The 23156-nt window shown below is 45.7% G+C and overlaps 1 protein-coding gene across 5 annotated transcripts in view; it reads left to right on the forward strand.

The window, feature by feature from the left end:
- DAZL (deleted in azoospermia like) overlaps positions 1–23156 on the forward strand; it is a 794400-nt gene that overhangs the window by 89743 nt on the left and 681501 nt on the right. For all 5 annotated transcript variants that reach the window (XM_078664021.1, XM_078664020.1, XM_078664023.1 and 2 more), the window contains exon 4: positions 4162–4213. In XM_078664021.1, the coding sequence (XP_078520147.1) occupies positions 4162–4213 (52 nt within the window). The remainder of the gene's footprint in view (positions 1–4161; positions 4214–23156) is intronic.

The raw sequence follows: 23156 nt of genomic DNA on the forward strand, positions 1-23156 counted from the left end.
AGAGCACCTTACACTTTTTCCCCTCGGTTGCTTGATAATTTTTGCACACTCTTGGAGTAAACTACTTCGTGGTATTTGCTTCCACATTTTCTATATGTTCCATTAACGTGTGGACCCTCCTATATATATTTTGTTTCTTGTTAGATTCACCTGATGAAGTGCCTTTCATGGCACGAAATGCATTGGGATCATGCCAATCGTGATTGTTTTTCATCATTTGTGATTTAAATAACCTTATTGATGTGACTTACAACATCAGCTGAAGTTCGACAAATATGAGCGAATAAATATAAACTTACCTTCATTGAAAACAGTTGTCAATTTTGATTTCATTCAAGAACAATTGCTCAATTCTGAAAATATCGCATTGACGACCTATTTCAGCTGCGCCCAGAGGGTCGTTCCCTAAGTTCAGGGGACGCCACATTGTTCTTATTCATGAGTGCCTCAAATTGTGTAAATATTGGTTTGTCTAATTTCAGGACTAGCTCATTTTTCTGTGGAGTAGGTAATATCTTCCCTTTTTTGAGAGCACCGTGGGATCTAATAACTTAATACCTAATAACTCTTGAAGGTGACAGTCAATTGAGCGCTGCATACTTATTAAATGCCCAATTAAGCTGGTACATCTTGACATCAATCACCTGGAGTTGCTAGCTATTCACCTAGAGCTGAGAGCTTTCCTCATCCGATTTGCAAAGTAGTCCAAATCCGAACCAACAACATGAGTCATGTATTCTCTCCAAAAGCAAGGGAGTGCCAGGTTCCCTCAGCTTTCTCATTAAGCCCAGACCTTTTGAAGGTGAGCCCTCTGATACAACATTTACCTGTAAACTGAGTACCTCCCTGTAGTTTGTAACGACTTCCTCAGCAGGGGCATCAACAAGTCCATGAGTGGGAACTGGACCTCGAAATCCTCCGACAATACTTTCATTGTTGGAGTCAACAGCAAATCAATTTCTTAACCACAATAGAAACCTCCAAATGCCCAAACTTTGCCACCAGGTACCCACAACCACAGTCTAGAGGCAACACATTATAGACTAGTTGGCCCAGGATATTTACTTACGCATTTCCACTTCTCTCACTGCTTCCGTTTGTGGTTAGCAACTTCTGCGGATATCTGTCCGTCTCATCCTAGTGGCTCCCACCTGGGCGCAGCAACCATGGTTCGCCACACTCCCAGAACTCAGTAGTTCCTCAAACAAATGCTGCCGAACAGGCAGGGCCTTCTCACGCAGAACCATGGTGAAATCGGACACTTAACCCAGGTCTCTCAACCATGTGATCTGGCTCCTGAAGTCTTAGAATTTGGCTACCTTACTCGAGCATATCAGTGTATAGACATTCTTAAAGAGGCACGCAGGCCTACAACTTGTACCTGCTATGCTGCAAAATGGAAAAGGTTTATTCACTGCTGCCATTCCAAACACATTCATCCATTAGCAGCCAAGGTTCAGGACCTTGTCCACTACCTATTTGATTTGCATACCTCTGGTTTAGCTTTTACATCTATAAGGTTACACCTAGTGACAGTAGCTGCATTATTACAAACCAGAAAGTACCCTTACCTATTTATGATTCCCGTTATCAAAGCATTCGTGTTAGGTTTTAAGAGTCATTCCACCAAGAGTACCACCAGCTCCCAAGTGGAGCTTAAGTATTGTATAAGCAAGATTAATGGGCCTTCCATTTAAACCCCCCATTCCTGCCATCTCCAGTTTTTATCCTGGAAGGTAGCATTCTTAGTTGCCATCCCTTCACTCAGATGTGTCCGTAAGATTAACTATAGAAGAACCTTTATTCCAATTGCATAGGGATAGGGTGGTACTTCGTAGCAATCCTAAATTTCTTCCAAAGGTAGTTTCTCAATTCCACTTTAATCAATCTATTGAATTGCTTGTCTTTTTCTCCATCTTGACTTGTTACGGAAAGAGCTCTACGTACCTTAGACCTGAAATAATCTCTCATGTACTATATTGACAGAACTAAATCATTTAGGTCAGCAAAACAACTTTGTTTCTTTTTCTAGGTCAGGCAATGCACATTTAATTTTGAAATGCATACAATCCTGTTATGCTTAAGGTATAAGAACTTTACCTATCCAATCTAGAGCTCACTCTACTTGTAAACAAGCATTTGCAATCCAATAGGTCTCGCATTTGGGAAAGTTAAAGGTATTGGTATTGTAAATGATAATGTCTTTAACCTACGTGTTTTGGTTTGGAGTGTAGTGAATGTATGTGGTATGGAATTATATGGCTTGTAATCGAAATTTTTAGTTGGGGAATTTATCAGACTTGTGGTTTAGAGTTACTGGCAGGGTTAGTGTTGTGTGTAAGATTTGGGTTAAAGGTGAAAGTAGGATTAGGTGAGTCATTGGAGCAGGACTTTCTTGAGGGTGAAAATTAGGTAGGGTAAATGATCCATTTGATTTAAGAGTGAAAGCGGGGGATAGAAGCAAGGTTGGGCATAAGGTCTGGGTTAAGGTTGAAAGCTATAGTTATAGAAAGAAGCGGGCCAGAATTATGGTTGAAAGTTGAGTATTATGTCTGGGTTTAGGGAGAAAGGTAGGGTTAGAGAGGGATAGGTGCAGAGTTAGGCATAAGCTCTGTGTTTGTGACTGATTTAGGGCCAGGAAGAATGTTTGAGGCAGAACTGACCACTGGCAAGCAAGGATTTTTGAAGGACACTGACACACAGATAAACAAAAGCAAGCAATGGGTGGAGTTGGAATCCAACAAAGCAATTATTACACGTCACTAAGCGACAACGCAAGCGCTGCCTAGGCTCTACCTAAAAAGGAGCTTCAGTGGCCTTTCTAGGAAATATACCTATAGCTGATATATCCAAAGCAGCTACATGGTCTACACCGCATGCATTTACAAAACATTACTGTGTAAATTAGCTAGCCAGTCAACAAGCGAATGTGGGCCAAGTATGTCGACGGACACTATTTCAAGGAACTGTAACCCCCACAGGTAAGTCACTGCTTCTGGAGGAGGACTATTTTACAGTCTATGCTAAGCATGTGTATCTACAAACTCCCATTCCTCGAATGGAAAATATTACTTACCCAGTAAGCATCCGCGGCATGTAGTGCTGTAGATCCACATGCCCATGTCCCTGGACACCTGCGTTTGTTCCTATTACTTGTATGGGTTATCTCAAACTCCTTTAGCATGGATAGCTCACCATACTGCGCTCTGCTTTATATTTCATCCTCACCCGCCTTGCGGGAAAACAGTCTAACCATGAAGTCGATGCCCATGCGCTTTACCAGCTAGAGGAGGAGTCACACTACCTTGTGACTCGAAAGACTTTCTTTGAAGAAAAATAACTTGTTCACATCCGAGCCCAACACTAGAGGGCAGGATCATGCTAAGCATGTGAATCTACTACCCTACATCCCACAAACAGATGCTTACTGGGTAAGTAACATTTTCCTTTAGCACATTCACGTTGTTGAAGTTATTTATAAGCATAAAGAGAAATCGCTGTAAGTTAGATAAAAAAGAAATGCAGTACATTTTGGCCCTCCTGAAAGTTAGTGTTTGTTCTGTTCCAGTAATGCCTTCTTTCCCATTATTAATTACCTAGGATAGTGGTTCTTAACCAGTGGTCTGGGGATCCCTTGCTGCCCGTGGCTTCTACTCTTATAACATTAACAGATAAAGCAATTTTAAAATGTTGAGAATGTGGAGGAATTTGAAATTGGTGGCTAAAAATCAAGTTAGTGTACAGGTTAGTTTGTGATTTGTGGGAGTGGTGCAAATGTATCGAACAATATAGTATGGACAATAAGTGGTCACAGTTGAATTTAGAATTCTCCAACCTTCACAATAAAATAAAAAACAGATTTTAATTTTTTATGTGAATCAATTATTAAATTTGTGTGTATATATTTGATGAATGCTTGTTTCAATATTGTTGTGTATTGTTTTGATGATCAAATCATCGTAATTGCTTAAGCCGCATCCTCTGGCTTCCAGTAATGACTCAGTGGGAGTCCAGGGATTCAGATAATTATCCAGGGGTCCCTGTAGTCCAGTAAAGATAAAGTGTCGGTACAAAGAAGTTTAAAGATTAAGAACCTAACCTATGATATAACGGTGTCTTGTTGAACAAATCCTGGTATTGATCACTGCTTGTTTGTTTTAGATACGGATTTGTTTCCTTTCATGATGATGTCGATGTACAGAAGATTGTTGACGTAAGTGGCCTTCCTAATTGACAAGTATTTAACACGTCATTTTCTTCTCTTCAGAATATTTTGTAAATCTTTTTTTTACAAGCACGTCTCGGCAATATGAACTTCCTTTTTTTTTTCTTCCTGAAGCATGCATTCTCTTTCTGTTTAGGGAATATCCTTCCAAGCCAGGATGAGGGAATTCATATTTTGAACATCATGGGAGTAAAAAAAGCATGGAGGGCTATGTCCCCCCTCCACTGTGATGTGTCCTCTGAGCCCTGATTTCACTTTTCTATAAGGTGCCACTCAAAACCACATTGGTACACGCCGTTTTCACCGTACATGTGGGATCTTTAGAAATGTATCATACAATTGTTCTTCACATCAAAAAAGATACATTTCCACTTAAGGCAATATTTCACATTTGTCTCCTTTACTTGTTTACCCGTTTGACAGAAAAATGTAGCCACTTGTATACTCAGTAAACATACACCAATGGACTTGGTGTTAAATAGATATTGTAGCTTTAAGAATTCCAGATGACTAAAGCCTTGCCATTTTCCATTTCTGGATCAATGATGTAGTTCATTTTATACCCTTAAAACCATCCAACTTGACTTTGGAGCTTTGGGTGTCGGGAGTGATCCTTATGAATTCAGAGGCCGCACGTACAAGAGAACTATGATTAGAGGCAAGTAATGTGTTCATAGCATGTGTGGCGGTAGATAGAAACTCACTGCATCCTGCTGACATCTTTTGTTGGACACCGACATATGCAAGTTGTTTTTCTCCGAAGTTTTTTTAGAGTCACAAAACCTCCTCTGACTAAATTTTTGGCCACAATGCACAAGACAAGGACTCCACCTCAGATTGGTTTTTTTCTGCCATTGGATCTGAATGTTTGACTGTCTGCTCTGGGCCAGGCTATGTTTCTTCACCAGGACCTCTATTGTCCGCTATCTGCGACAGTGTTTTCTTTTGGTATTAGCCTTTGAGACCTTCAGCTCCAGTGACGTCTTCACGATACCGCAACAAAGAGACCTCACCTTGTAGCAGAGCAGGTGACTCCATTGAGGATTCGGGTCGTATTTTGGGAATGACTTTGGGATGAGAGGTGTTTAGTGAACACCCTTATTAATTTGCCATAAGCCCCAGGTACCTCTGCTTGGACCAGCACAGGATGTGCAACCTTTGCTTTGTCCCCGAGCCCAATGAGATAACTTGCGCTCAATGCAAAACATTTTGGTGCAAATGACCATTTGGTACTGACGCAAGCGCTGCTCGGCTGGGCACACCATAAAATGCAGCAGCAGAAGTCACCTGAGACTCAGGATTTGTTTGTGCTTGAGTACCATTTAAGCTTCTAAGAGGCAGGCTCTTTGGACCTACATGCAAGAAAAGTACAGGTGGTGTCCTCTGAAGCCTTGGAGCCAGAGCTGGTTAAATTGGTGTTCCAAGCATGCCATAGCACAGGCCCCAACCCATACTGTTCCTGCTCTCAAGGGAAAACCCCATAGAGTCTGAGCTTGGAAAGCTCACTAGTTGAGGCCAAAGATAGTATTCGAGAACTTTGGTATTGAGCCCTATGAATGGTCTGAAAAGGCACTGACTTTCAGGACCTGCTCACTGGGCCAACACTTCCCGAACCCGAGAGGCCTGGAGTAAGACCCCAACTAGGGGTATCGGGTATCGCCATCCAGCCACTCTGCATTGACCCCTAGGACCTTAGAAACCTATCTCGGAGCTGAACTTGACTAAGAAGTGGACACTTAAACCCGCCTCCGTTTCTGCTCCAAAAGATCTCTCCACTCCAGTGCCAGATAAGAGGGAGGTTTTGATTGCCATGCAGTTCCCATTTGTGCCAGATGTCGGGGATAAGAAAATCTTTATTCACCTTACCACAGGTAAGATCCTCACCAAACCCCTCTTCTATAAACAACCTTCCACTCTATATCCCTAAAAAAAGGATGGCTCACTTTCGAGAATCAGCACCCCTAGCATCCGCCACCACCGCTTCCTTGATCACAAAGCCCCATTTCCTCAGCCTCATAATCCTCTGTCAGGACACCGTAACTTGTACCAGGACAGCCCATATCACTCCTGGGAACCATATTAAAAGTGCTGATTTATAAAAAAGGGGTAACCCTGTGTCCCTCAGAACCTGGGTATATGCGATTAACAAACAAAATGGTTCTGTTGGGTAGCAAAAACAATTCCTTTCGTAGAAGCTAAAGACAGCTCCAAAACATAGAACAAGCACACACTCTCTGATAGACAAAGTTTTTATATGTATTAAAAACAGAAAAAAAAGACTATCATGGAATTACTTCATTCCACTACATTGCTAGTCAATACGTTAAATTCGTGAATAGTGACAATAGTGATTAAGGTGACAAGTGCAATGTATATGGTGACACTTATATACACAACAATTATTTACAATAAAACCACAATGGGAAAGGACCTGGGGGGGAGGGGAGAGGAAAACGAGGTGTTTTCTGTCGTTTCTGAGGCCAGTCTTTTACAAGTAAATATTCCAAGGAAAACCAAATGGTTAATGTCCAAGTTCCTGGAGTTTAGCTTGGCCAAAATAATAGCGTCGACGTTTCGACCCTGATAGCGCCCCAGTTGGTGGTCGCGGCGGGTCTTTATCAAGACAAGGGGCTGGAAAGAAAAATGGAGGTGTCAGAGAGGTGCTTGTGAGTTAGGTAATTGAATGACCTGAGTAACTCAGGGTTACTTACAAAGGAAACGGTCAGGTGGTGAGTTATTCCAGAGGGTCGCCCTTTGGTCAACCTAAATGAAAGGAGAACTTTTTAGAAACATGTGGTGTAAGAGTTACACAACCACATTTCAGTCTCTCATTGCGAGGCCTGGATGCAGAATTAAAGAGGATGTTTAAGTGCCTAAGTGAGTTGGAGCAAGGAAATGTCTAAGTGAGATTAAATAAATTTAATTTATTCTTAAATACATATTAGTGCAATCAGAGTCCTGAAAAAGGGAAATTATTTCAAGGCGACAAAAACACTCCATCGTTGAGGCTCCGAGACCAAAGTGCATTCGGAACGGACAAAGTGTGGGCTTACCCTCGAAATGGTGTCAACCGCGATCTGAATCCGCGGTAAAGTTCAAGACTTTGAACAACGAACGCCAAAAACGAGCTGTCCGTGGGTAATGCTCAGATTAATGGGCTCCGATTGGAATGACTAAATGCTCGTAACCTAGCAACCCAAACCGGGATTGAGGCTGGAGCAGTTGTAGCCAATCAGGAGGGGCGCAGCCTTGGACGACGTCAAGTCCGTCTCCTCGAGGACGCACTGTGCGTCAGTTGCCAAGCAACGTATCTGAGGCCACAGCGAGCCGAGATGTGCTCAGTCACAGAGGGGGCGTGCTTCCTTTGGAATTGGTAATCGCCGCAGGTACAAAGCATAGTCTGTTTGTTACTGATTTCCATAGAGCATGTAATTTTGTACATTTGTATGCTTTGTATATCCTAAACCTGTGGCAATAACATCGAGATAACCGGTTCTCTGAGACTATGCTTTGTACCCCTGGCAAATGGCTCCAAGTTCTGTGAAATCAGGAAGCATTGCGAGCGTTTTTGCATTGCTTTCAAGTTTTTTGTTAAACATGCGGCGATTACCAATTCCAAAGGAAGCACGCCCCCTCTATTCCTTTCCAAATCGACGGTATCGTTATCGAACGCGACTTCACTCCATACCGACGCGGTTCGAAGGACGACGACTACGAGAAACTCGACGTAGTCCAGCCCGGGGTCCATGGAAAGGACTCCATTCAAAAAATGTCCAACGTGTGGTGCTAAGTTCCCACACAAGGACCTACACGAGGTGCTTGTCCCCTGAACACGAATCCAGGGACTGTGAGGCCTGTGCAGCGTTCTCGTCAAAATCGACGATTAGAAACCGTCGAGCCCGAAGACACGAGGTATCGAGAATGCAGTCACAAGCAATCCCGGAGCTGTTCGAGGACCAGCAACCAGAAGAGGAGGAAGAAGAGGCCGACGAGGCGGGGTCAGAAGCGGACGAGTCCGACGTCGAGGAAATCGATGTCCAACAAACCGTGAGTGACGACGTCCCTTTACCGAAAAACAGACCCCGCACGGTGTCGACCCCGCCCTCGAGCCCGGTCAGACAACCGAAAAAAGTTTCCAACGCCCCGCCTTCGAGCCCGGCAACGAAACAGAAACCGAAACACTCGGTCCCCCATCATAGTGGTTCCGGTTCCGATAAACCGACCACATCGACACCGAAGCACCAGGTCAAGGAAAGCTCGAAGTCGAAGCAGTCCATGTCGACACCGAAGCACGCTTCGGCGCCGAAAACACCCTCGACACCGGGGACATCTTCGATACCGAAGAAGTCGGATCCGAACAAAACTTCGGCACCGAAAATACAAATGGACATTTCAAAGAAAAAACACCTTTCGGAACCGAAAACTGCGGTACCGACACAGGAACACGGAACGGATCCTAAACAAAAGACTTTGTTTATTGACCCAAAGACTGGCAAGGTAGCCACAGAACTACCTAAAAAGAGGAAACATGAACATTTGGACGACAAGGCTCATCCAAAGAAGAGAACAATGGGGACGAATACAACTCCTCCCCCTTCTCCCAAACCTCACACACCATCTTCGCCTCTTCCTCACAATAGGCCAGATATTCCTCCCACACGTCCATCTACACCTACAACAGATGGAGAGAGTGACACAGGGGAGGGGGGACACCCTGGGGATGATGAGGACACAATCCCAGAGGAGGCAGACCCATGGGAGGAGTATAATGTGGGATCAGGTAATGATACCGACCTTGAGTCATATCCCTCAAAACCTTCACCTCCTGATGACAATACTGGGTTTGCACAACTCATTACTAGAGCAGCAACATTTCATAAGGTAGACCTACATACAGAACCTCAAGTACAGGACTTCTTATTAGAGACACTACCTACTGCACAAAGAACATCAGGAACACTACCAATGCTAAAGGGCCTTCTCAGTCATACATCAGAGATATTCAAAGACCCAGTGAGGGCTAGGGTATTGAACCCAAGAATTGATAAAAAATATAGGGCAGCTCCAAAAGACCCAATATACATTAAGGGACAAATTTCTCTAGACTCACTAGTGGTCACAAACGCTCGCAAGAGAGCAAACTCTTTATCTACAGGAGAAGCTCCACCTCCTGACAAAGAGTCTAAACTAATAGATGCCTCTGGCAAGAGAGTAGCATCTCAAGCGGCAAACAGTTGGCGCATAGCTAATACGCAAGCACTACTTGCAAGGTATGACAGAGCGCATTATGATGAGTTAGAAACACTCATCAAACATCTCCCTAAAGAACATCAAAAGAGATCTGATCAACTTATACAAGAAGGGAAGTTAATTACTAACACTTCAATAAAGTGCGCCCTAGACGCGGCAGAAACTGCGGCAAGGTCGACAAATACAAGCATCATGTTAAGGAGACATGCATGGCTCAGAGTGTCAGGGTTCAAACAAGAGGTACAAACCTCGTTACTGAACCAACCTTTTGATGGGAAAACACTTTTTGGCACAGGGACAGATGAGGCCCTAGAAAAGATGAAAAAGGATACAGAAACGGCTAAATCAATGGGAGCATTGCAACAGCCGACACAAAGAGGTTCCTTTCGTAGATCCACCTATAGAGGAGGATCCAAAAGTACAGGTACAAACCAACAGCAAACCTCTTTTACACCTACATCACCCAGAGGTAATTCTAGAGGTGGATACAGGGGTAACAACAACAAGGGTAGAGGTCGCGGAAACAACAACAACCGCAACTCTCCAACCCCAAAACAGTGACTTCATAGAGCTTCCCCCAGACCATATAACACCGGTAGGGGGACGCCTATCACAGTTCCTACCTGTCTGGGAAAACATCACATCAGACAAGTGGGTAAGACAAATTATCCAACATGGTTATTGCCTAGAACTCACAGCTACCCCACCAAACATCCCCCCCAAACAGCGTCCAATGAAACAAGATCACCTGACACTATTAAAACAGGAAGTAATATCACTGCTAGAAAAGCATGCCATAGAGAAGGTTCCACAGCACCAACAGGGAACAGGAGTATACTCCCTATACTTCCTAATCCCCAAAAAGGACGGGTCTCTAAGGCCAATACTGGACCTAATACCTCTCAACGCATACATAAATTCGGAACATTTCCACATGGTCACGCTCCAACAAGTACTTCCTTTACTGAAGAAAGGGGACTTTCTTTCTACACTGGATCTAAAAGACGCTTACTTTCATATCCCTATTCACAAAGCCCACAGGAAATACCTCAGGTTTGTGGTAGAAGGACAACATTATCAGTTCAAAGTCCTTCCATTTGGTGTCACGACGGCACCAAGGGTGTTCACAAAATGCCTGGCAGTGGTAGCAGCTCACCTAAGAAGACAACAAATTCATGTCTTCCCATACTTGGACGACTGGCTAATAAAAGCCAGGTCGCAAGAGGAGTGTCTGCAACACACACAAAAGACAATTCAGCTACTACACCAGCTAGGGTTCACGGTGAACTACACAAAGTCACACCTACAACCAAACAAGGTTCAACAATATCTGGGGGCTACTATAGACACAGAAAAAGCCAAAGTGTACCCCAACCCAGTCAGGGTCCAAGCAATGCTTACAATCATTCAGAGATTTCAGCCACAACACTCACTAACAGCAAGAGTGTTCATGCAGCTATTAGGCATGATGTCATCCTGCATACTGCTAATACCATATGCAAAACTACAAATGCGTCCGCTACAAGAATGCTTAGCGACACAGTGGAATCAGGCTCAAGGGCAGATTACGGATCTGGTGTTGGTAGACGACCGCACACACTGCTCTCTGAAGTGGTGGAACAGAACAAACATTACCAAGGGGCGGTCGTTCCTAGAGCCAATTCCACAGGTGACAATAACAGCAGACGCATCGCTCACCGGATGGGGAGCACATATGGACAAGTACACAGTACAAGGAAGGTGGAGTGTGCAGGAAAGAACACTGCACATCAACTATCTAGAACTACTGGCAGTGTTTCTAGCATTGAAAGCCTTTCAGATACATGTTATCCACAAAGCAGTCCTGATCAGAACAGACAACATGACAGCAATGTATTATATTCAAAAACAGGGGGGGACGCACTCTCTCCAATTATCCAGACTAGCACAGGAAATTTGGAGATGGGCCATTCCTCAAAACATCTATCTGTTAGCCGAACACCTACCAGGAGTTCAAAACCAGATAGCAGACATCTTAAGCAGACAGTCGGAACAAATACACGAATGGGAACTGCACCAACAAATACTGCAGCCATTCTTCCAAAGATGGGGACAACCAGAGATAGACCTATTTGCCACTCATCAGAACGCAAAATGCCAAAGCTTCGCGTCCAGGTACCCACATCACCTGTCGCAGGGCAATGCGTTATGGATAAATTGGTCCAACAAATTTGCATACGCTTTTCCCCCTCTCCCACTAATCCCATTAGTGGTCAGGAAACTGCAACAACATTCAATGACCATGATACTAGTAGCACCCACGTGGGCAAGACAGCCGTGGTTCACCACGCTCTTGCAACTCTCACAAGTGCCACATCAAAAGCTACGAATTCTACCCATGCACCTTACACAGAACCATGGAGAAATAATGCACCCAGATCCAACTCAATTGAACTTAGTGATCTGGTTCCTGAAATCCTAGAATTTGGGTACTTAGATCTCCCCCCAAATTGCATGGAAATAATTAAACAAGCGAGACGTCCAACCACCAGAGCATGCTATGCAGCTAAGTGGAAGAGGTTTGCTATACACTGTACTAATAACAATATCAACCCTCTAGATGTATCGACAAGGGAGATTATTTGCTACTTATTACACTTACAGCAATGTAATCTAGCGTACACATCTATCAGAGTACATCTAGCAGCTATAGCAGCATACCTACAAAACAGGCAGCGCATATCACTGTTCAGAGTACCAGCGATAAAAGCATTCATGGAAGGTCTTAAAAGAGTCATTCCACCAAGATTACCACCTTCCCCAGTCTGGAACCTCAACGTAGTACTCACCAGACTAATGGGGCCACCCTTCGAACCTATGCATAGGTGCGAAATACAATTCCTTACATGGAAGGTGGCATTCCTTATAGCTATTACCTCACTCAGAAGAGTAAGCGAATTACAGGCATTAACAATACAAGAACCATTCCTACAGTTACACCAGAATAAAGTGGTTCTTAGAACAAACCCAAAGTTCTTGCCTAAAGTAATTTCAGCATTCCACATCAATCAGCCAGTGGAATTACCAGTCTTCTTTCCAAAGCCACAGACGGTGGCAGAAAGGGCTCTACATACACTAGATGTTAAAAGAGCCATTTTGTACTACATAGAAAGAACAAAAGACTTCAGGAAAACTAAACAACTATTTGTAGCATTTTCCCCAACACATAAGGGCAATCCTATCTCTAAAGCAGGCATCGCAAGATGGATTGTAAGATGTATACAAATATGTTACATTAAAGCAAAAAGAACATTAACTGTTCCTCCTAGAGCTCATTCCACAAGAAAACTAGGAGCATCTATGGCATTCTTAGGGAACATTCCCCTAGATGACATATGTAGAGCAGCAACTTGGTCTACACCACATACATTCACAAAGCACTACTGTGTTGATGTACAGGCTGCACAACAAGCCAGAGTGGGCCAAGCTGTATTAAAAACTCTATTTCAGACAGTTGCGACAGACACTGGTGACCACCGCTAGGGAGGTAACTGCTGTACAATCTATTCATAAATGTACCATCTGCAGCCCATATGCCTCGAACGGAATATGCTACTTACCAGTATGCATCTGTTCTTGGCATAGAGGGCTGCAGAGTGGTACATGCCCTCCCTGCCTCCCCGGAAACCTGTGTCTGTCCCAACATTATCTTATTTAGATACATTTACATGGGCATATCTTTATGTACTATACTACACTACTCCATCTAACCCTACTATGGCAAAACAATCTAAGGATGGAGCCGATGCCCATGCGCACTAACACCGAGAGGAGGAGTCACCTATGACGACAAAGACTTCTCCAGAAGAAAAACAAAGTGCAATCATCCGAGCCCAACACCAGATGGCGATCTATTCATAAATGTACCACTCTGCAGCCCTCTATGCCAAGAACAGATGCATACTGGTAAGTAGCATATTCCTTCCCTTTTTCAGGACTCTGATTGCACTAATATGTATTTAAGAATAAATTAAATTTATTTAATCTCACTTAGACATTTCCTTGCTCCAACTCACTTAGGCACTTAAACATCCTCTTTAATTCTGCATCCAGGCCTCGCAATGAGAGACTGAAATGTGGTTGTGTAACTCTTACACCACATGTTTCTAAAAAGTTCTCCTTTCATTTAGGTTGACCAACGGGCGACCCTCTGGAATAACTCACCACCTGACCGTTTCCTTTGTAAGTAACCCTGAGTTACTCAGGTCATTCAATTACCTAACTCACAAGCACCTCTCTGACACCTCCCTTTTTCTTTCCAGCCCCTTGTCTTGATAAAGACCCGCCGCGACCACCAACTGGGGCGCTATCAGGGTCGAAACGTCGACGCTATTATTTTGGCCAAGCTAAACTCCAGGAACTTGGACATTAACCATTTGGTTTTCCTTGAAATATTTACTTGTAAAAGACTGGCCTCGGAAACGACAGAAAACACCTCGTTTTCCTTTCCTCCCCCCCCCCCCCCCCCAGGTCCTTTCCCATTGTGGTTTTATTGTAAATAATTGTTGTGTATATAAGTGTCACCATATACATTGCACTTGTCACCTTAATCACTATTGTCACTATTCACGAATTTAACGTATTGACTAGCAATGTAGTGGAATGAATTCATTCCAGGATATTGTCTTCTTTTTCTGTTTTTAATACATATAAAAACTTTGTCTATCAGAGAGTGTGTGCTTGTTCTATGTTTTGGAGCTGTCTTTAGCTTCTACCAAAGGAATTGTTTTTGCTACCCAACAGAACCATTTTGTTTGTTAATCATATTAAAAGTGCAGCACACACTAGGAGGTGGGGGAAGTTGGGGTAGGGGGAGCATGATCAGGAAGACCTGTGAGAGGATCCAGACTTAGATCCTAGTACAGTGGACCCCCCCCCCCCTCCAACAACACTACTGCGTACCATGTGCTAATTCAGAGGCAGCCCAGCACTATATTGTGAAACTTTACGTAGTGGGGAAAGAGGACTATGACTGTATCAAGACAGTTACACGACTGAAAGGTATATCCAGTACCACCCTATGCTCTCCAGCATGCTCACGATCCTAAAAGGCAACTCTCAAGACCCAGTCAAGACTAGGGTTGTCACCCCGAGATATAAAAGAATCACCGAGTGGCCTCCGACAACTCTGTTAATATCAGAAACTAGCTTCCCCCTCACTATCTAGTGGTTCAGACCTCTAGAAGAAGAGCCTCAGCACAGATGACAGTGGATCTGCTTTCTCCAGTTAAGGACAGCTAACAGAAACTATGTGGCTGGCAAACGTGTGGCTGGCAAACGTTTGGCTCTCTTGGCAGCCACACAATTGAGGATTACCAATTGGGCCAGACTACTCCCCACATACGACCAGAATCACTGAAAGGAGTTTGAGGAGCTTGTCAAACACCCCAAAGCCCATCACAGGAACTTTTGGCAGAAGGCAACATTGTTTTGAAGGCTTTCATCAGTTGTGCATTGGATTCTGCTGATACTGCTTGAAGAAAAATGAATACCAGAGGCCTGCTGCTGTGACGCACCTGACTGAGGGTCTTCTGCATCAGGCCAGAGATCATCTCCTCAATGTGCACGTTCAACTGTGACCCCTCGGGTCAAGACCATGCTGGAAAAGATAAATAAGTGTTTGAGGTATATGAGCTGTATAATTTTATACTTTAGCATAGATTTCTATCTGGTGAGGGGCTCGGATGTTTGCAGTTTGTTTACGTCGAAGAAGTCCTTGTTAGTCACAAGATAGGTGACTCCTCCTTATGATGACAGTGCGCATGGGCATCGACTCCATCCCCAGATTGTTTTTTTTCCGCCATCGGGTTCAGATGTGACTTGCTGTGCTCCGGGCCGGTGTCGTTATCGAAACCCCTTCGACGCGCAATCAACTACCACTCAACTGTATTGTCTCGATTGCGTTTCCCTTTCTCGACGCGCATCTTCTACAATCTAAATAACTTCAATAAACTTCGACGCGGGCCATTGGGCCTACCCGCGCCGATTCCGACGGAAGTCGATAGAACGGACTCCCTTCAAGAAATCTCCCCAGTGTGATGCTGAATCCCACACTCGGACCTACACCCAGTGTGTAGTCTCTGCCTCTCTCCGGAGCATCGAGAGGATAACTGTGAGGCTTGTCTTATCTTTCAAGTCTAAGAAGCCCATTCGTGATCGTTGGGCTCGACGCCACGAAATGTCCAGAGGAAGCGGCTCCATTCCGGACATCTTGGATCCAGGCCCCGACAGCCTTCCGGAACAAGCCCAGGAGGAACCGTTCTCGGTCTCCACAGATGACTCCGAAGACGAAGTCACCTCCGCTCAATGGACCATGAGTACTGAGACCCCTGCCCCACCCAAGCCCATACCAAAGGCTCTGGTAATTCCTTCGCCACAAGGCCCAGGTCCACATCGGTTGAACATTTCAGAGGCCCAGCCCTCTGCTATGAAAACCAAAGAAGAGCCTTCTGGCTCCAGCCAACCACACTCCGGTACCGAAAAACCACCTTCGGCACCAAAGTCCAAGGCTGCCGATATGGCACGCCTTCCTCTATCGGCACCGGAAAACCCTCCGGCGCGATACAGCTGAAGGACAAACCCTCGGAGCCGAAGCAAAAGAGAAAAACTTTGACACAGAAAACGTTGGAGGTGAAACAATCCAAGGGAAAATCTTTGACGCCTACACAACCAAAGCAAAACACTCCAGAGCCAAACACCGAAGTGTTCGGAACCACAAAGGCTTCTAAACCGGACACTATCCCTATGCCTAAACAGTCTAAGACTACTCACAGGGATAAATATTTGGCACCAAAAAAGAACACCGGCTCCGAAGAACTTTTTGTTCCGAACCCAAACCAGAAAACAATTTATATCCATTCAAAGACTGGTCATATTCTCTCCAAACAACCTACAAAAAGGAAACCGGACCATTTGCAAAATACACCGGTTCCGGCTATAAGAATGGACATGGGCACTAACCCCTCTCCACCCCGACACCTCCTCCCCCACCTATTGATGCCAATTTACTTATCCCTCCAGTACACACTTTTCCACTCTTACAACCAGTGGATAGTGATAATGGAGACCGGGACGGACAAGGGGATGATAACATAGTCCCACAACGAGACAATGATGACAGCGATGATCCCCCACAGGACCCCGATCCATAGATGGACCATAACACATCATCCTGACTTAACAGACCCAGATTTTTGTCCCTCTAAGCCATCCTCACCGGACGATAATGTAGGGTTTGCCCAATTAATCAATAGGGCTGCAACATATCAAGGATTAAATCTACATTCTGACCCTGTAGAGGAGGATTTTCTCTTGGAGATTTTTGCTCAGCCACAAAAAACCTCACATGTCCTACCAATGTTAAAAGGGCTCATTAGACAAGCACCACAGGGCTCGACAAATCCGAAAAATGATACTAGTCCTGCAGGTCTAGTACCATGGAAAATCCCCTCGACCTGACTGCAACCCACTTGACCTCCGTCTCTGAAAACGGAGCAAAAGTGACAAGATAACAAGATTTAAAGGCATCTTTATTGCTCATTCCCTTTATGAGCAATAAAAGTGCCTTTAAATCGTTATCTTGTCACTTTTGCTCTGTTTTCAAAGACAGAGGACTAAAGTTAGTTTGACTTCCTACTCGCCAGAAAGGGCGAGTAGGACCTAAAAATAGCTCGTCCTGATCCATTCTCCCTCGCAAATGCGAGCGGGCGAGTGGATTTGTGGAGCCCTGCACCAGAAGTGTTTAAGGCCCCTGTCAAGACTAGGGTTCTTAACCCAAGGGTAGACAAAAAATACAAAGCTGCTCCCAGTGACCCCATATACATTAAAGGTCAGCTTCATTTAGATTCCCTGGTAGTTGCTAATGCACGTAAAAGGGCCAAGTCTCAAGGTTCAAGTGACGCCCCGCCCCCAGATAAAAAAAATAAATCCAAATTATTGGACGCATTAGGCAAACGTATGGCGTCTCAAACTGCAAACTATTGGAAAATAGCTAATACACTAGCTCTCTTGGCAAGGTACGATAGGGCTCACTATGATGAGCTAGAGAAACTCTTTCAACACCTACCAGAGCAATACCAAGACCAGGCCAATGACCTTATACAGCAAGGCAAACTAATCACGAACACATCAATCAAATGTCTCTAGACGCCGCGGACACCGCTTCCCACACAGTCAAAACTAGCGTATTGTTACACTTGCATGCTTTGCTCAGGATATCCGGATTTAAACAGGAGGTGCAAACCAGTATCCTTAATCAGCCCTTCGACTAAGAGCACCTCTCTGGCCCTGCAGTCGTCCAATCTTTTGAAAACATTAAAAAGGACACTGAAACTGCAAAGTCTATGGGAGCCTTGCAGTTATCTTCTTCTAGAAGCTCCTTTCGACGCTCCTTTTACAGGGCTGGCTTAAAAACCAACACACCAGAGCACCCATCCTCATCTTACAAAAGCCCCAACCAGAGCTCCTTTTCCAAAGGCTACTTTAGGAGAGGTTACAGGAGTAACAACAACAAGGGCAGAGACCGGGGTAATAACACCCGCAGCTCTCCTACCACCAAGCAGTGACTTCCCTGCGCTTCCCCCGACCATTCCACATCTGTCGGGGGACAACTTTCACAGTTCCTACCTGTCTGGAATTCCATAACCACAGACAGGTGGGCGAGACAAATTATCCAGTATGGTAACTGCCTGGAACTCACGTCCACTCCCCCACACATTGCTCCCAAACACCGTCCCATGTCCACAGAACATTTGACTCTCCTCAAACTGGAAATTCTCTCTACTGCACAAAAATGCAATAGAACAAGTCCCCTTACCCCAACAGGGCACAGTGGTTTATTCACTCTACTGTCTGATTCCAAAAAAGGATGTCTCTCTCAGGCCAATATTAGACCTCAGACCCCTAAACTTCTACATCAAATTAGACCACTGCCACATGGTCACTCTCCAACAGGTGCTCCCACTACTTCAACAAGGCGACTTCCTCTCCACTCTAGATCTAAAGGACGCCTACTTTCATATTCCTATTCAACCTTCTCACAGAAAGTATCTCCGGTTCACAGTGGACCGATAACATTATCAGTTCAAAGTCCTCCCATTCGGAGTTACCACGGCAACCAGTCTTCACCAAATGCCTTGCAGTGATAGCAGCTCATTTAAGAAGGCAACACATTCATGTGTTCCCTTATCTGGACGACTGGCTCATAAAGGCCAAATCCCGCAACAATTGTGTGCAGCATACACACAAAACTATCCTGCTACTTCACGACTTATGTTTCACAGTAAAGCTCAACAAGTCTCACCTTCAACCATCCAACATACAACAGTATCTAGGGGTTACTCTGGACACCTCAAGAGCTCTAGCATACCCCTATCCAGGCAGGATTCACTCAATGCAGGCTCTAATATTACAATTTCGACCTCAACACTCCCTGCCAGCTCGAGTGTTTATGCAGTTAATCGGGATGATGGCTTCTTGCATCCTCATCGTCCCTTATGCAAGACTACAGATGCGTCCCTTGCAGGAATGCTTAGCACATCAGTGGAACCAGGCACAAAGTCAGCTGACAGATCTGGTGTTGGTGGACAGCCACACACATAGCTCTTTGCAGTCGTGCAGTACACGGAACCTTTCCAGAGGGCGGCTGTTCCTTGACCCGGATACACAGATAGTACTAACAGACTCGTTGCTCACCGGCTGGGGAGCTCATCTACAAAGTCAAATTGTCCAGGGCTTATGGACCACTGAACAGAAACAACTCAACATTAATCACCTGGAGTTACTCAATCTTTTCAGCACTAAAGTCTTTCCAACTTTCGGTACTAGGCAAAGCTGTCCTAATACATACAGACAACATAACAGAAATGTATTTTATTCAAAAGTAGGAGGGACACTCGATCGACCATTCACGGGTGGAGCATGATGGCGGCTGTGTGAGAGAAGCCGCCGAGCAGCAGCGGCATATGGTGCGACGTGGTCCATAAACCCCCAGTAACGGCGATAATTCATCCTTTTGCGGACAAGGGAATGTGAAACGTAATCCGATGCTGTACCTTAATGCCTTGGAAGCCGAGATTGCGAGCTTCGGAACGGGCGTCGGAGCGAGGAAATCAGCGGAGGTCAGGCTGCTCAGGCGGCTGGTTAGCGTCCCCGTACTCTGGATCCAGCACCGGCAGCGTTGTGGGCGTGGCAGCGGAGCAAGCCGAGCCAGGGGAGACGTCGGGAGAGCTAAGCAGAGTAGCGTGAGATGGCAGAGACTGGACTCGAGCTTTGGTGCTATGGCCCCCAAGGTGATGGCAGGAGTCTCGGCAAAAGCAGCAGCGGCTGCTAGGAGGAAAGCACAAGTACAAGCAGCTCAAGCCACGGAGCAACCCGAGCAGGAGATAACGGAGGAGGTATCCCCATCAACGCTGTGTACGCCTACGGGGGAATCTTTAAAGGGGAAACATGCATCTGCGAGATCGCGGCAAGCCCCCTCTATCTCCGAGCTGTTTGCCCGGAGTGGTAAAGGGCACAATACTAAGAATAAGGATATGAGTGCCGGCACAACAGATGCTCATGAGCCCACCCAGGTGTCGGTCCTACAGAAGGCCACGGTGACGGGTACGAGAGCTGTATGTAGCCCTTTACCAGAAGATGCAGCGGTGCAGATTGGTGACCTGCTTGAAGGCTTGATTGCGGTGGGGGAACAAGGACAACGGTCTGCAGGGACCGCAGTAACTGATGGGCTAGTAGCTGGGTTAGTGGCTGTGAGCATTGTCGATGATGAAACAGCTGCTTCACCTATACTCGTACATAGCTGCCAACCAGAGGCGGTTTCAGGGCAAGGACTGGAAGCAGGTGGGGATGGGGGAGAAGAGGCAACGATGCTATGCCCCCTCTCCCCCCGGTCCAAATGATCGTAAAGGATGGTAAAGGTCAGGAGAAGGAAAATGAGAAGGATAGCAGCGAGTGCTTTATTTCTGTTTCAGAGGAAGCTGAATGGTCAGACGATAAGCGCTCGTCCCAGGGGGGCAGTGACCTTGAGACCGACAGTGATATAGAACAGAACCCCCCTAGCACAGCCAAAAGATTAGCCAGTCAAGGGAACGCTCATGATCAACCTCTACGGGACCTAACGTGGGACCATTCTTCAGCCAAGCCACTTTAGAAGCCCTAATGTCGAGGCTCCAGCAGCTCACCCCCCCCCCCCCCCCCCTCTCTTAGATGTTATCTATCAGACTATCCTCACGCATAGGGAAGAAGCCCGCGAGGACAGCCGGAAATCGCAAGCAGCAATGCGTAAGTTGCAAGACGTTGTCAGAAAGCTGTCCAAAGCATACTCCAATGTGGGGGATAGAGTTACTAATCTGGAGGAATGAATTATGGCGACGGAATCAGAGGCCGCTGCAGCCACTGCCAAAGTTGAGTCCCAAAGCACCCAGGTTGTTGATATCCAGTGGAAACTGGAGGATATGGAAAACAGGCTAAGGCGCAATAACCTACGGGTGCTGGGGATAGCAGAAGGGGCAGGGGGATCAGATGTTAGGGCCTATATGATCAATCTCTTTAAGACAGCATTTCCAGAACTTTCTGAAAGGAACTGGCCAGCAGAAATCCAGAGGGCACACCGCACTCCGTTCAGGGTCCGTTCGGGGGCAGGAAGTAGTGACAAGCCAAGGGCAGTTTTAATATTCTTGGGCAATTTTATCCTCCGACAAGTCATATCGGAAAAAGCCCGGCCCGAGGCGAGAAGGTCTAGCGAGGGAGTGTCTATTTTTCGTTAGGCCAGACTTTTGCCACACAACAGTTGAGAGGCGCTGGAGGCTGAGACAATTGATTAAACCTCTTCAGGACAAACATCTGCAGGTATATCTTGTTAATCCAGCACAGCTCAAGGTCGTGAGAGATGGTCGGATCCAATATTTTTCATCTGAAGTAAAGGCCAAGGAGTATCTGGACTCTCTGGGTAGTTCGGGGCTAGCAGATAATTGAGTTAATAAGGAGAGTTTGGCCCTGGGATTGTGATATTTGACACCATGGGGTTAGTTTGTGGCACGGTACTTGTACTGGTTTGAATGGCTATAGTCTTCTAATAGCATATTTTTTATTTATCAATGTCCTGACACCTGGCCCAATCGTATGGCTCCCGATCTTTTGGCTGAGTCTTTCTTTCTTTCTTTTTCTTCGCTGCAGGGGGGCGGGGGGAGCACTTTGGTATTTAATTTTTGTTTTCTATGTAATTGATGGCTGCTGCACCTATGTGTGAGAAGTTGGCCTGATATGCAGTGCTCACTATTCTAGTGATCACTACGTATCAGTCCAAACAACCCTTATTGATGATTGGTTGTAAGTCAACCTTATAGACCAGCTATCCTAGTAGCATGGATACGAGCAGTCTAAGGCTAAGACTCTAGAGGGCGTGTTAAGCCAGCTGTTTTACCATCACATTACCCCTTGAACACCCAGTGAAAGGACACCACACAAGTTGTTATGAAAAGTGAGGCTCCACTAATTTTGGGCTCAGCTTCCTCCAATCATTTTCTACCATAGAGGCCTTTCTTTCCAAGACTGAGTTGTTTTGGGCTCTCAGGGTCAACCTCTGGCTACCTACAGCTGGAGGTTGGGTCCCTCTGTTTGGCTTACTGGAGGGACAGGTCAGGTTTGGGGCCCTCAGGTCCCAGGTTTGGCTGTGCCCAACAGTGTCCATCTGTGGGAGGTCCCTAACTAAATTTAAGGGGGATCCCTCAGGAGTCTGTTTTATTTTCACTTGGCTAGGATTACTAGCTTCAGTGCCCTTAATCTGCTGATTGGGGAATTCTTTCGGACAGGTGGCCCTTTGGGGTCCAGCACTGGCCTCCCTGACCTCTACAGCCCTGGGCTGACTGAGGCAGGGTAGAGAGGGGCAGGTTACCTGCTCCAGACTGGGTCCCACCTTGGAAGGGTCCACTGACATCAGGGGCTCTGCCAGGCTAGGCCTGACTACCTCTGGGGCAGTTCCTTCACAAGGGGTCAGATCAGTTCTCTGAGGAGGCTGATCCTTTCCTAAAGTCTGGTGGGAGGGAGATTTCTCTTCCTCCTCAATGCTCTCTGTCTGAGTGGAGTGATCCATAGTTTCAGGCTTGACAACACTATCATCTGTCTGAGTTTGAGCTGTGGCCATCACAACTCTCCCAACCTTTTCAGGAGGGGGCTCAGTTTGGGTGTGGGCTGTGACCATCACAGCCTTGAAAACCTGTTCTGGGAAGGAAGTTGTCTGAGATTGGGCTGTGACTGGCACAGCCCTCCTGACCTGTTCAGGGAGGACATCTTGGACTGGGGCTGTGGCTATCACAGCCCCACTAACCTTACCATGGGTGTTTACCATTTTAGAATGGGTTTCTTGCTCTACTTCAGCCCAGGCTGAGAGCTCTAAATCATTCCCCAGTAGGCAATCTACAGGCAAGTTTGGTGACACTGCCACTCTCTTGTGGCCAGTGACACCTCCCCAGCTGAGATTGACCACTGCCATGGGATGATCTCTCTGTACTCCATCAATATTGGTCACCTGGTATAAGGCACCAGGTAAAAGTTGCCTTGAGGGGACTAGACTCTCAGTCACCATAGTGATGCTAGCCCCTGTATCTCTATAGGCCTCAACTTTTATACCATTGATGAGGGGCTC

Source organism: Lissotriton helveticus, chromosome 10 (assembly GCF_964261635.1).
Source record: "Lissotriton helveticus chromosome 10, aLisHel1.1, whole genome shotgun sequence".
Lineage (NCBI taxonomy): Eukaryota > Metazoa > Chordata > Amphibia > Caudata > Salamandridae > Lissotriton > Lissotriton helveticus.